Source organism: Melanerpes formicivorus, unplaced genomic scaffold (genome assembly GCF_026170545.1).
Source record: "Melanerpes formicivorus ecotype bairdi unplaced genomic scaffold, bMelFor1.0.p_v2 SCAF_1, whole genome shotgun sequence".
Lineage (NCBI taxonomy): Eukaryota > Metazoa > Chordata > Aves > Piciformes > Picidae > Melanerpes > Melanerpes formicivorus.
Window position 1 is genome coordinate 30,706,235 of NW_027142353.1, and position 12,893 is coordinate 30,719,127.

The 12,893-nt window shown below is 40.9% G+C and overlaps 1 protein-coding gene across 9 annotated transcripts in view; it reads left to right on the forward strand.

Annotated features, from left to right (window-relative positions):
• The window catches only part of INPP4A (inositol polyphosphate-4-phosphatase type I A), a 148,180-nt gene that overhangs the window by 117,509 nt on the left and 17,778 nt on the right, over positions 1–12,893 (forward strand). For 7 of the 9 annotated variants that reach the window (XM_068138995.1, XM_068139011.1, XM_068139003.1 and 4 more), the window contains 4 exons: positions 2,466–2,498; positions 7,714–7,886; positions 9,322–9,445; positions 10,209–10,335. In XM_068138995.1, the coding sequence (XP_067995096.1) occupies positions 2,466–2,498; positions 7,714–7,886; positions 9,322–9,445; positions 10,209–10,335 (457 nt within the window). The remainder of the gene's footprint in view (positions 1–2,465; positions 2,499–7,713; positions 7,887–9,321; positions 9,446–10,208; positions 10,336–12,893) is intronic. The other 2 variants (XM_068139049.1, XM_068139058.1) reach the window with 1 other exon arrangement.

Below are 12,893 nucleotides of genomic sequence, written 5' to 3' on the forward strand. Positions count from 1 at the left end.
ACTTCATGTCCATCCCATTGTTAATGTTGCAGGAGAAGGCAGAAAAGAAAGCAAGAAGGAAGTTAAAATAAATGTTAATCTATTTTTGTGTGGCTTTATACATGTTGTATGCTGTTTGCTGAGTATCTTAAATTTGCCATGTTTTTCTAGATCAGACTGACATTTTTGTATATATTATAAAGAAATAGGCAACTTGGTTCCTGTTTCAGATTATGTTCTCTGTTATTTTTTGACTAAATTTATTCTACAAGTTTAATATTTTTTCACATTATTTTATTTCTAGCTAGTTTATATGAAATTTTACATGTATTTACATTAAAGTTTTATCAGTACACTTCAATACACCTTCATATCAATGATTGAAAGTAGTATATTTTTAATATTAAAAAGAATAGGAAAAATTTGTGGTAGGTGATACCAGAAGATTTTCCAAAAAAAATTCAATGCTGAAAAGCATCTTAGAAAAATAATCTTTTTTTCATTTTCAGTCTGTCTTTTAAATCTGCTGTGGGTCTTGACACTTATGGCACATAAGTGCTGCATTAACTGCATTTACCTACTAAAGGCTTTTTTTGTGCCAAGAGTTTCTGTAACCTTTCCATGCTGTTCTTCCAAAATAGGAAAAAAACCTTTCCATGTAATCCAAAGAACAAGTGTCACAAGCTTTAAAGCTAAGGGACTTGCTGCCATTTTCCAGTTCTACCTATGTGTATGGATTATATCGGAAGTCTGACTTTCAACCAGTTTTTGGAGAATTTAACTTAAAAAATCCCGGAGAGAGAATCCTGTTTCTTAGGTATCTGGTGCAAACAGTGTTCCTAGGTCTAATAAGCATTTGAATTGCACTTAGGAAGCCAGATGTAGTTCCTAATTTATGGTATTTTTGACAGAGGAACAGGTTCAGTACTATGCAAAATCCCTGGCCTTGCCAGGATCAGTAAGAATTTTCTCACTGAGTTACTTTCCTTGACTCCACACCAAACCCATCTGGTACATAGTTTTCAACTAAAAGAGGGTGGATTCAGACTAGATTTTTTTTCACAGTGTGGGTGATGAAACACTGGCACAGGTTGTCGATGCTCCATCCCTGGAAACATTCAAGGTCAGGCTTGACAAGGCTCTGAGCAACCTGTTAAAGATGTCTCCACTCACTCAGGGGGGTTGGACTTAGATGACATTTAAAGGTCACTTCCAAACCAAATAATTCTATGCTTTCTTTAAGAATTCTGTTTCAACATTGCTTTCCAAATATGATACAGGAATAATTGATGGACAAAGATCCTAAGTTCAGAATGACAGTTTTTAAAAATTTTTTCTGGTCATGTATTTAAATAACTAGCGCTTCTTCTGTTAGTAATTCTGAATGTTGAGTAAATGACACGGAGCAGAGAATGACTAGAAATAATTTTTTTAATCAATTTAAAAATTAGCAAATCAAGGTAGTTCCAGAACTGGTAAGAGAGAGACAGTAGAATGCTACTGAAGGACTTCAGGTGAACTGTCAAGAAATGAATGTTTTTGAAAGAAAATACTTCCTGAAATAGTAGAAGGGAGATGTAAAAAAGTATTTACATTTTTTGTTGTTGTTGTTATAGGATTAGGCATTCATTACTAAAATTGTATGGGGGCATAATGTCTTCAATGGATATGATGATTTTTAATTTACAAAAATGGTTTTATCTTGGATTGTCAAGCTCAACTGACTGTCCTAATGCATACACATTAATTTGATATTTTCCATTGTTATTTTATAATTCATAATTCATTGGCTAGTGAATCCAGATATAAATCACAGATGTTTAAATCCTATTAGCATAATAAACTACTTTCCTTTAATGTGAAACTTACTATAACAGGATATATATAATTTTTTTTTTACTGTTTGCATTGTACTGTAGTGTATTTCATCTGACAGCTCGTTTGTCCCATTGAAGTGAGTGTGGACCACTCATGGGCCTTACTAGTGAAATTTCAGCCCTCAGTGTACAATCCAGTCCTTATGTTAACTATCTCAGAAGTTGTATGCTAGAAATTTGTCTAAAATAGCAAAGTACTGTTGAGTCTGCCTTTACTGTACTTTTCTGTTGAGTGCACTGAACTTAAGGACTAGTTTTTTGCTGTTGTTAGGCAGCCTTACTGTTGGCTTTTCCTAAAATTGCACTAAACCAGTGGTTCTCAAATAGTGCCCTGTGGTTTCCTGGAGACTGACAGTGCACTTGCTGGTAATCCACAGTGAGTCCCAAACTAGCAGGTACTGGCTTTCCTCCAAGTCCCTGTCCAAATGTTCAGAAACAGTGGAGTGGAGGAGGTAGGCCATGCCTTTGGTGCCCACAGGCAAAGGAGTACCTCTGCTCAGCTCCTCTTCCCTCAATTTGAGAACCCTAGCATTGAGCATTTGAGTTGCTTGTGTTTAGACTATGTTGCTGCTTCTTAATCATGCATGTTGCCCCTCCATTTCTGTGCAGATTGCAGCCCTCCTTCGGAAGAATCTGGCCCAGGTATGTGCATTCATGGCTTCTGCTTCTGAAAATTGCAGAGATTTGTTCATTATTTACAACTGAACAACTGCTTTGCTGTTAAGATTGACCACTGTGAAATGGCAGTGCTCTGCAATATCACGTGAGTTACCTAAGAATATTGAGAAGTTACTATTTTCTAATAGTGCAAGGGGATATCTGGTAACTTCTCATTTTCAGGTATGGGAGAGCACTTGTTCATCATCTCTGGTTTCTCTAGTTGTGTTTTAGCAAACTATTGTAGGTGACAATAATTTGAGGTCTGTTCCAAATCTCATGGTAATCTATGAAAGTCTGACATTCCAGATGTGCCCTTTCATATGTGCTCTTGAGTTGGCCTATCTGAATGAGAACCCAAGCAGAGCATGGAGCAGTCAACAAGGCTGATGGGAAATCTCTGTGGTGGGTATACACCAAGCAGTGTTGGACACAAATCTTCATGTGTCAGAATACAGAATTTAGGAGGCTTTCATCTCACTGTTAGCCTTCTTTCTTCTGTACTTCTGCACATTTGTGTTGCATTTACAAGGTCATCTGAATATTATGCCTCTGTGATGCCACTCTCTCCCAAACAGATGGCTGTGATTTCTCCCATTTGAAAGTAGTTTAATGTGAGTTCAATGAAAGTTCAGTCATTGAGCAGTATGGACTCCTGTGTTTAGTGCAACCAATGAGAAATAAAGCCCCAGTGCAGGTACAATTTTCGTCTTCATGAAGTATATTAATGTTGTTCTTTGCTATCCACCCCATTTCCTCCTATCACTTTGAAAACCATTTTAATCAATTAAAGACTCCACACATTTTTAATTCTTGAAACATCCCTTTAGTTTTTACAAAATAGAAATGTGGCGCATAAATGAATGCTATGTAGTTATTTTTAAGATGGGAGTAATTGAAAGCAGTGATGTCACTCTAGCTAGGTACCCTGTATACCCAAACCTGCATTTTAAACTTCAGTGACTGAAGCTGCAGTGTAGTGAAGGACTTGCTTGCTTCTCTCTGAAGCCAAACGTGACACCATGTGCTTAAGAAGAATTGTATTTTACTGGATCAGGGCTAAGTAACTACCACTTATTACATTAATCTGGGTTTTAGAGATCATGAGCCCTTTCAACTCTGACCTAAACCAAAGGCAGCTGTGGGTGCCCAGTACTTTGGTTTATAGATAGTAGGTGTGGTTTAATATGAAAAGACTAAAAATATCTTTTCAAGGTTCTGAAGGACATTATTTTAACAATGCTTTTGTTGCTCTGGAGAAGAGAGACTATTAGAACTCCTAGGGCTTCTCAGTCTCTCTTTCTGCCCTTTCTTTCCAAAATGCTACATTTCAAAGTGTACATCAAGGTATGACTTTGGTCAGCAGCAGTCAAAAGAAAAATAGAGTTGAGGCAGACCCTCTCCCCACCATGGGCAAAAATAATGACTCAAACGGATTGCAAAAGTGATGGAAAGTTTAAATGGAAAGTGGTGAATGTTTACAGAGAGCCAGAAGCACAGTGACAAAAGAAATCCCAAAACAGACCCAGAAACATCCCATCCCCACCTGAGGGTACACCCAAGACCCCCAGGGCTCCTTCTTCCCCCCTCCCCACTGCTAGGCTAGTCTCAGCTGGCCATATCTGAGTCTGCCCATTCCCCCGTGGCCTTGGGCCTAGTCAGGCCCAAGGCTGGGAGATATCTCCCCCAAGTTACTGGGTGGCAGAGAGGGAAGAAAGAGGAAGTGTCAGATCCTGCACTGGATCTTATAGTGGCACAGAGAATTATGATATGAAATACCTAGGTTCCTGTGTCCACCCACTGGGCTGGACTTTTGGACACAGGAAGTACCCCCTCATATGAACACAGCAGAGGGCACCCAGCCCAAACTACTACAAAAGACTTGTGAGGCTAAGGCTGACCTTTATTTGCCAGCCAGAATTCAGCTCCAGCTGAGTGGAAAATGTAGGATTTGTCTCTTGCTGTACAATATAGGATAGGATAGGATAGGATAGGATAGGATAGGATAGGATAGGATAGGATAGGATAGGATAGGATAGGATAGGATAGGATAGGATAGGATAGGATAGGATAGGATAGGATAGGATAGACCAGGTTGGAAGAGACCTTCAAGATCATCTTGTCCAACCTATCATGTATCATCTTTGGAAGAAAGGTGAGGCAACCTATGGAATGTTTAAGGATGTTGCTAGGTCATGTAGGAATTAGGGAGGCAAAAGCACATTTGGAGCTTAAACTGGCCTCTGCTGTGAAGGACAACAAAAAGTCCTTCTATAAATACATTAATAGCAAGAGGAAGGGCAAGGACAACCTCCACTGCTTGGTTGACATGGAGGGGAATGTTGTAACAAAGGATGAGGAAAAGGCAGAGGTACTTGGCACCTTCTTTGCCTCAATTTTTACTAGCAGGACAGAATGTCTTCCAGACAGCTGGCCTGCAGAGCTGGCAGAAGGAGCCAGGGAGCTGCATAGTTTCCCTCTGTTCCAGGAGGAGTGGGTAGTTAGAGATCTCCTCAGCCGCTTGGATCCCCACAAGTCCATGGGACCGGATGGGATCCATCTTAGGCTGCTGAGAGAGCTGGCCAAGCCACTCTCCATCATTTTTCAACAGTCCTGGCTCACTGGAGAGGTCCCAGAAGACTGGAAGTTGGCCAGCGTGGTGCCCATCCACAAGAAGGGCTGGTTGGATGAGCCAGGGAATTATAGGCCTCTCAGCCTGACCTCAGCACCAGGCAAGATCATGGAACAGGTCATCTTGAGTGCAATCACACAGCACTTACAGGACGGCCAAGGGATCAGGCCCAGCCAGCATGGATTTAGGAAGGGCAGGTCCTGCCCTTCTGTGATTAGGTGATCATAGAAGGAGATCAGGTTGGTGAGGCAGGACCTGCCCTCCCTAAATCCATGCTGGCTGGGCCTGATCCCTTGGCCGTCCTGTAAGTGCTGTGTGATTGCACTCAAGATGACCTTAAAGTATGTAAAGCAGGTATCTTTCTGGTTTGTACAATATTAGTTTTTATACAGAATAACTTCTAGCAGCATCTAGAAACCTCTGATTAAAAAGCAGGATTTGTGTTCCAAACATACTACCAGCTAGCCTGGACTAGGTCTCTCCTTTCACATTTATTTAAATGCTACCAGTGAAATGTTCCAACCTGGTTTGAGTTTGGGAGGGCAGTTCTTTCTTACTGTTTACTGTTAATAGCAACTACCATTGACTGAAAAAACACAGGTGAGGCACCTCTTTGAAGTAGGGAGCACAAAACATTAAAATATTTATCGTCTGGTGAAGTTTTGTTTTTTTCATGGACAAAATTTTAAATCAAGAGAATACACAGCACAAAGGATTTTTGCTCAGTTCCTCAGCTAAGCCATTGTTTTACATGTGAGGGTTGGGATTAAAAAATAGTCTAACAATTGCTTTATCTTCAGGCAGGCTGGTGTACCACCACTGTACTTTGTGATTACCACAGATAAGCATATTTCAAATTAAGTGTTGCCAGACACACCACAATTTCAAACTTCCACTGAGTTAATAGTTGCATATGTCTATGTATATCCAAGCAATGAGATTATGACTATGTGCTGAAAGATCATCTCATGTCTTTGTCATTCGCGTTTAGTTATAGAAAAACTCCCAAGTGCAGTAAGGGAAACACTGTATCATCTGTGTTTTGCTTTTCAAGTGTTTACAGGGTCACATTGTGGCATCTGATTTGTTTTGAGAGAAAAAACTTAATAGAATATAAAGGACAAGCTGTAGTTCATTGCCTCTTCTTTTGACATTTCCTGCCTTTTGTTTTTTTTTTAATGGCACGTAAACAGGGCCAAACAACTTCCACTTTATGCAGTTTATTAGGTTATCTGTCTACCACATAGAACAAAAGTAAAAAGGATAGTTCTGTTAATCTTGTCAGTTATGTTTCTGTTAGCAGATTTCCAAAATTCCCCTCCTTGGTTGATTATCAAAGAAACTTTTGTTATCACTAGCTCTTAGTCCTGGCTTTGAGACAAAAATAAAAAAAAACTTCCTCATGCATGCAGGTTCTGATCTGCCTGTTGCCTTGTCCCTGCAGCCAACCAAACTGGGGGTTATGTGTGTTCTGTTCATAAAACACATAGTTCTTCTCTTTTAAAAGAGAGGTGTTCTTCTATTTCAACCTTACATTACAGAGACCAAAACCAAAGTACTGTTCTCTTTACTTGGTATAATGGAGAGAGAATGGATTTTGGTTTAGAATTTCAATAATTTTTTGTACAGTCATGGAAATGTTGGGGTTTTTTTGTTTGTTTTTTTGTTTTTAATTGGTGGTTGATTTAAGACAAAAGATTAAAGAGGGAAAGAAAAGCAACTGAATCTGTGCTCCATTTTAAGACAGACCAATCTCTTGGGAAGAAGGAAGGCACAATATCTGGGGTCCTGTAATAGAACTTTGGTAAACCAGTTTAATTGCAGTTTTCTGTGTAGGACCTTGAACAGATTCCCTATGGGACATGGCTCATGTATTTCAGTGGAAGTCAAGCTCCAAACTGCTTCCAAGGATCTGGCTAACTCCCATCTAAACCACTACATTTAGTATTTCTTGCTACCTAGCTCTAAGCCTTCAAAGCCACTCAACAGTCAGTGAACACTTAAAAGAGCACCTACATGAATTTTTCATCACTCAGCCTTATTATTCCTGTGCTGTAAAATGAGAGATAAGTATCATCTCACTGAGATGCAATAAGATGGTGAGACATTTGAATGATATACGAGTCCACAAAAGATTGAAAACCAAGATATTTGAGAGAAATCTCATTGACAGAAATGGCTAAGCAGACGTTCGCTATTTCTGTTATATGATGGACTTCATGCTGTCTGTATGCACTGTGAAAGGGTGTGTTTGAACGTGCACATGCAGTTATACACACTTGTGTATACAGGCATTCTTGTTTCTGTTACTCTTTCCACATCAGCTATTGTATAGCCTGTTTCATAGGCACAGATCTGGGAGCTAGTACATGGTCAGTAAAGTCATATCAGCCTTAGAGAGTAGAGTTCTTTAATAAGCATGGAGTAAACAGCCAGCCGAAATAAAACAAGTCCTAAATGTGAATTATTAACAACCTTAGCTTGCAACAGGAAATTTCTTCTTAATTCATGCCTCTTGGTTTCAGATAAAGTACTTACAGTAGTGATAATTTTTTTTCTTTTCATCAGGCGAATGGAGTGAAGCTCTTTATCCCTTGCTGACGACTCTCACAGACTGTGTAGCCATGATGAGTGACAAGGCAAAGAAAGCCATGGTCTTTTTATTAATGCAGGACAGTGCTCCAACAATAGGGCTCTGCCTCAGCCTTCAGTATCGCAGGGATGTTGTCTTCTGCCAAACTGTGAGCAAGCAAATATGCATATTTGATTGTAATTTGACATGTGTTTGGGTTTATATGAAATATTAAAGATTACTCTTTTCAGAATTTCTTTCAGATCTAGTCTACTCTCAGGTTTAACACTATTATCTCCTCCCACAGGCTGTGCTATCCTGGCCTTACTAGTCACTTACATGCATTTGACAATGTATAACTTAGAGTCTCCCCTCAGATATGCAGTCACTATTAAAAAAAATAAATCCCAGAACTAGTGAGAATATACTACTGTCTGCAGAAACAACCTTTGCCTTCCGATGCCATCAAACTAAAACCAGAGGCAAAATGTGAAAGAGGAATGAAAGCCCATGAGTGGAAAGCATATTCCCTTGATTTCCTTTTGTTCTTTTCTGCATTGAGAAAACCTAAAGGGCCTGCAGCTTTTAAGGAGAGAACTCTGGCTACAGGGAGACTGCTGTTTTTCCCTCGAAATTCTATTTCTGGGCCTGCTGGGGTCTCTTTTTGTCAGCTGGTGTCTGTACTAAAAATACTTCCACATTTCTTCTGCCCACTACACTTCTGTGGTGTCTACTTCACTGTGAAATCAGTACCTCGTTCATTTATTTCCAACAGCTTATCTCTTGGATATTGTTTGGTAAGGCTGCTGTCCCAAAATGAAAATTAAGGGAATTTTTCTGTTCAAACCCCACTTCATATTGCAGATAACTTCTAAACACAATGTTTCGAATATGTTTACTCATCATAAAAATAACTTTATTCTCTTTTGCATGACTCTGTAACAGTCATTCACCTGTATACATAGCATATGGTAATTACCTGGGAAATTCCTCTGTTGAATAAGTGAATTTACACTAATACTAATCTTAGATTTCAGTACTGATCTTAGTACTAGGTCTTCAGAACCTTGTTCTGAATACCCTGTAGCAGCGGAATTTGGATGTCTTCATAATGCAAACAAGTAGTGAATTTTTATGCTTTCTTAAAATGCCATTTAAAAATATTAATGTATTACTCATACTACCAAAATTTATGGCCTGGAATTAACTCTCTTTCTTTTCCACCTATAACTAAAACAATTCTCCAAGGAGACTCTTTTGTAATTCTTAAGTTGCAGACCCTAGTAAAAGTGATTGTGTCTCGAAAACTCATGCAAGATCAACAGCAATCCCATTTTGGGAGAGCTTGTGAAATGAAGACAGCATACCCTAACTCATCAGATCATGTTTGAATGCTTTTTGGTTTATGCATGTTTTGTTTATTTGTTGGTTGGTTGTCACTCTTCCTTGCAGCTGAAGAGAGACATTTAAGGGAAAAGACTATCAGTCTAACAAATTTTATGTCACCTCTTGTATGTGATATTGTTTCTGTTTGGAGCTGAAGAGCCTTTTTTTTTTTTTTTTCCCTTGAATCACTTCATTATTATCTGTTTTTTCTCTCACAGCTGACAGCTCTCATTTGTGGTTTCATTATCAAACTGAGGAACTGCCTGCATGATGATGGATTTCTAAGGCAACTCTACACCATTGGCTTGCTTGCACAATTTGAGAGCCTGCTGAGCACTTACGGTAAAGGCACAGGGCAAGTGGGTAGTATCGGCTTCTGAGTCAGCGAATTCTGCATGAAACTGTCTACAACAGTGTATGGGTGTTTGTGACAATCTACAGCTCAGCTACAAAACAATTTTGAAAACTAAAATGCAAAACCAGATTATATGTGGAGTACTTAATTAGGTAACAATTGAATTTCTTTTCATTTAATGGAATTAATTCTAAAAGATAAATTGTACTTGCCTTGTAATGCCAATGATTTAAAAAAAAAAAAAAGGTACCATATTGATAATTTCTTCAGGAAAGGATTTTGGTAAGATGGGAGTGCCCAAAATACGCTTCTTGAATATTCTTGACCTCCTGTAGTCCTACAGGAGAGAGAATAGACAAAGGGAAAATGTTTCACTCAGGTGTTTTAACAGCCATCTGGGTGCCAGTTAGGGAATGCATTACTGAACAAATGCAGAACTCGTTGTAAATTTTGCAGTATGCTTTCCCACAAGAAAAATGTCATGGCTGTGACAGTGCTGAAACTTACTAGCATTATCTAAATTGGAAAGTCAGCATATAATCTATTTGAAAAATGGTAGGCTGGACTGCGCGAGTGTTTTCTGAACTTGCTGGAGCTATAAAGTCAATCGTGACATTGCAGTCCGTAGGTTAAGGTTGAAGACCTGGGGTCCAGAGCCCTTTTGTTATGAGACCTATGACCTACAATCATCATCAAATTGGTAAATGTAGTAAGTAATTACTATGATTCACTTTTATTTCCTTGATTTAGGTGAGGAGCTGGCAATGCTGGAGGACATGAGTTTGGGAATCATGGACTTGAGGAATGTAACCTTTAAAGTAACTCAGGCCACATCAAATACATCTACTGACATGCTGCCAGTCATCACTGGAAATCGGTAAAAAAAAAGGCAGGACAAGGAACAGGAAGTGGGGTGGGACTGCAGATGGGTGAAGCAGTCAACTACACTTGAAATTACGTGCCTTTGCACTGTGCTGGTTTTCTCCTCAGAACTTCAAAGAAATGTTTTGAAGTGGACTTACTCATTTTTATTGATGTTTCATTTTACAGGGAGCTGAGCTGAAAAGAGATATATGGCAAGGCTCAAACCATGACAGTACTTTTATGAATAAATACCATCTTGACCGGAAGTATTCAGTCTCGTTTTAAGCACTTAATCTGTTTTAATATTTCAGACTGACTTTGGAGGCTGATCTCAGTTTCACTACTGTTGGTCAGTACTTTATGTGTCTGAAAATCACTGATCAGTTGATCAGGGCTTTACTGTGTGCCACTGAATAATGACCTGCTGTTGGCGCAGCAGGTCGTGGAACACATAATAGACAGTTGGGCTGCTGCTGAGGTGAGGCTTATTTAGGGTCAATTTCCAAACTATCTGGGGCAAACTGTCTTTAGTTTAACAGATGCTTGTGAAACTCCACTTTCTGCTTGTTTTGGCCTCTTTGTAGAAAAAAGGTATTTTCAAGTTTAAGTTTAAAAAGCAATTTTTGTTTTAAAAGCCTGAAGTAACAAATCACAGTATCACAGTATAACTAAGGTTGGAAGAGACCTCGAGGATCATCGAGTCCAACCTAGCAACACAGACCTCATGACTAGACCATGGCATCAAGTGCCACGTCCAATCTCCTCTTGAACGCCTCCAGGGATGGTGACTCCACCACCTCCCTGGGCAGCACATTCCAATGACGAATTACTCGCTCGGTGAAGAACTTTCTCCTCAGCTCGAGTCTAAACCTCCCCTGGCGCAGCTTGAGACTGTGTCCCCTTGTTCTGGTGCTGGTTGTCTGGGAGAAGAGACCAACCCCTTCCTGGATACAACCACCTTTCAGGTAGTTGTAGAGGGCTATAAGGTCACCCCTGAGCCTCCTCTTCTCCAGGCTAAACAATCCCAGCTCCCTCAGCCTCTCCTCATAGGGCTTGTGCTCAAGGCCTCTCCCCAGCCTTGTTGCCCTTCTCTGGACATGTTCAAGTGTTTCGATGTCCTTCTTAAACTGAGGGGCCCAGAACTGGACACAGTACTCAAGGTGTGGCCTAACCAAAGCAGAGTACAGGGGCACAATGACTTCCCTGCTCCTGCTGGCCACACTATTCCTAATGCAGGCCAGGATGCCATTGGCCCTCTTGGCCACCTGGGCACACTGCTAGCTCATATTCAGGCGGCTGTCAATCAGTACCCCCAGGTCCCTCTCTGTTTGGAAGCTCTCCAGCCACTCTGACCCCAGCCTGTAGCTCGGCATGGGGTTGCCGTGGCCAAAGTGCAGCACTCAGCACTTGGACTTGTTAAATGCCATTCCATTGTATTCTGCCCATCTGTCCAGTCGGTCGAGGTCCCTCTGCAGAGCCTTTCCACCCTCTAACTGACTAACATCTGCTCCTAACTTGGTGTCATCTGCAAACTTCCTGATGACTGACTCGACCCCCTCATCCAGATCATCAATGAGGAAAATTGTGGCAAAGAAGGTGTTCAGGACCTCAGCCTTTTCCTCGTCTTCAGTTACCGTGTTCCCCTCCAGGTCCAATAAGGAGTGCAGGTTCTTCCTGCCCTTCTTCTTATTGTTAATATATTTATAAAAATGCTTTTTATTGTCTTTGACAGAGGTGGCCAGCCTCAGTTCCAACTGGGCCTTTGCTTCTCTAATTTTATTCCTACATAATCTAACAACGTCCTTGAACATACCTCGAGAAGCCTTCCCCTCCTTCCAAAGGTGACACAGCCTCTTTTTTCCCCTTAAATCCTCCAGGAGCTCCTTGCTCATCTAGGCCGGTCACCTTCCCTGCCGGCTCATCTTACGGCACATGGGAACTGCCAGTTCCTGTGCCTTCAAGAGCTCCTGTTTGAAGTAGGTCCAACCCTCCTGGACCCATTGGTTCATGAGGGTTGGTACCCAGGGAACTTTACAAATAAGTTTCTTCAACAGGCTGAAGTTTGCCCTCCGGAAGTCCAAGGTGAAGGTTCTGTTGTTGCTCGTCCCTAACTCCCTGCACATTGAAAACTTCACTATCTCGTGGTCACTGCACCCTAGGCAGCCTCCCACAATCATGTCTCCCACCAGCCCTTCCCTATTGGAGAACAGCAGGTCAAGCAGAGCCTGTCCCCTGGTAGGCTCGCTTAACAGCTGTGTCAGGAAGCAGTCCCCCATTCGCTCCAGGAGTCTTCTGGACTGCCTCCTCTCTGCTGAATTAAGTTCCCAGCAGATAGCAGCCAGGTTGAAGTCACCGACAAGGACAAGATCTGATCATCTTGAGACAGCCTCCAGTTGTTTGTAGAACAGTTCATCAGCCTCCTCATCCTGGTTGGGTGGTCTGTAACAGACTCCAACCAGGATGTCAGATTTGTTAGGCTGCCCTCTGATTTTAACCCACAGGCTCTCAATTCCCTCATCTTCCACCTCAAGTTCTGTGGCAGAAAGTGACTCCCTAATATACAGAGCCACC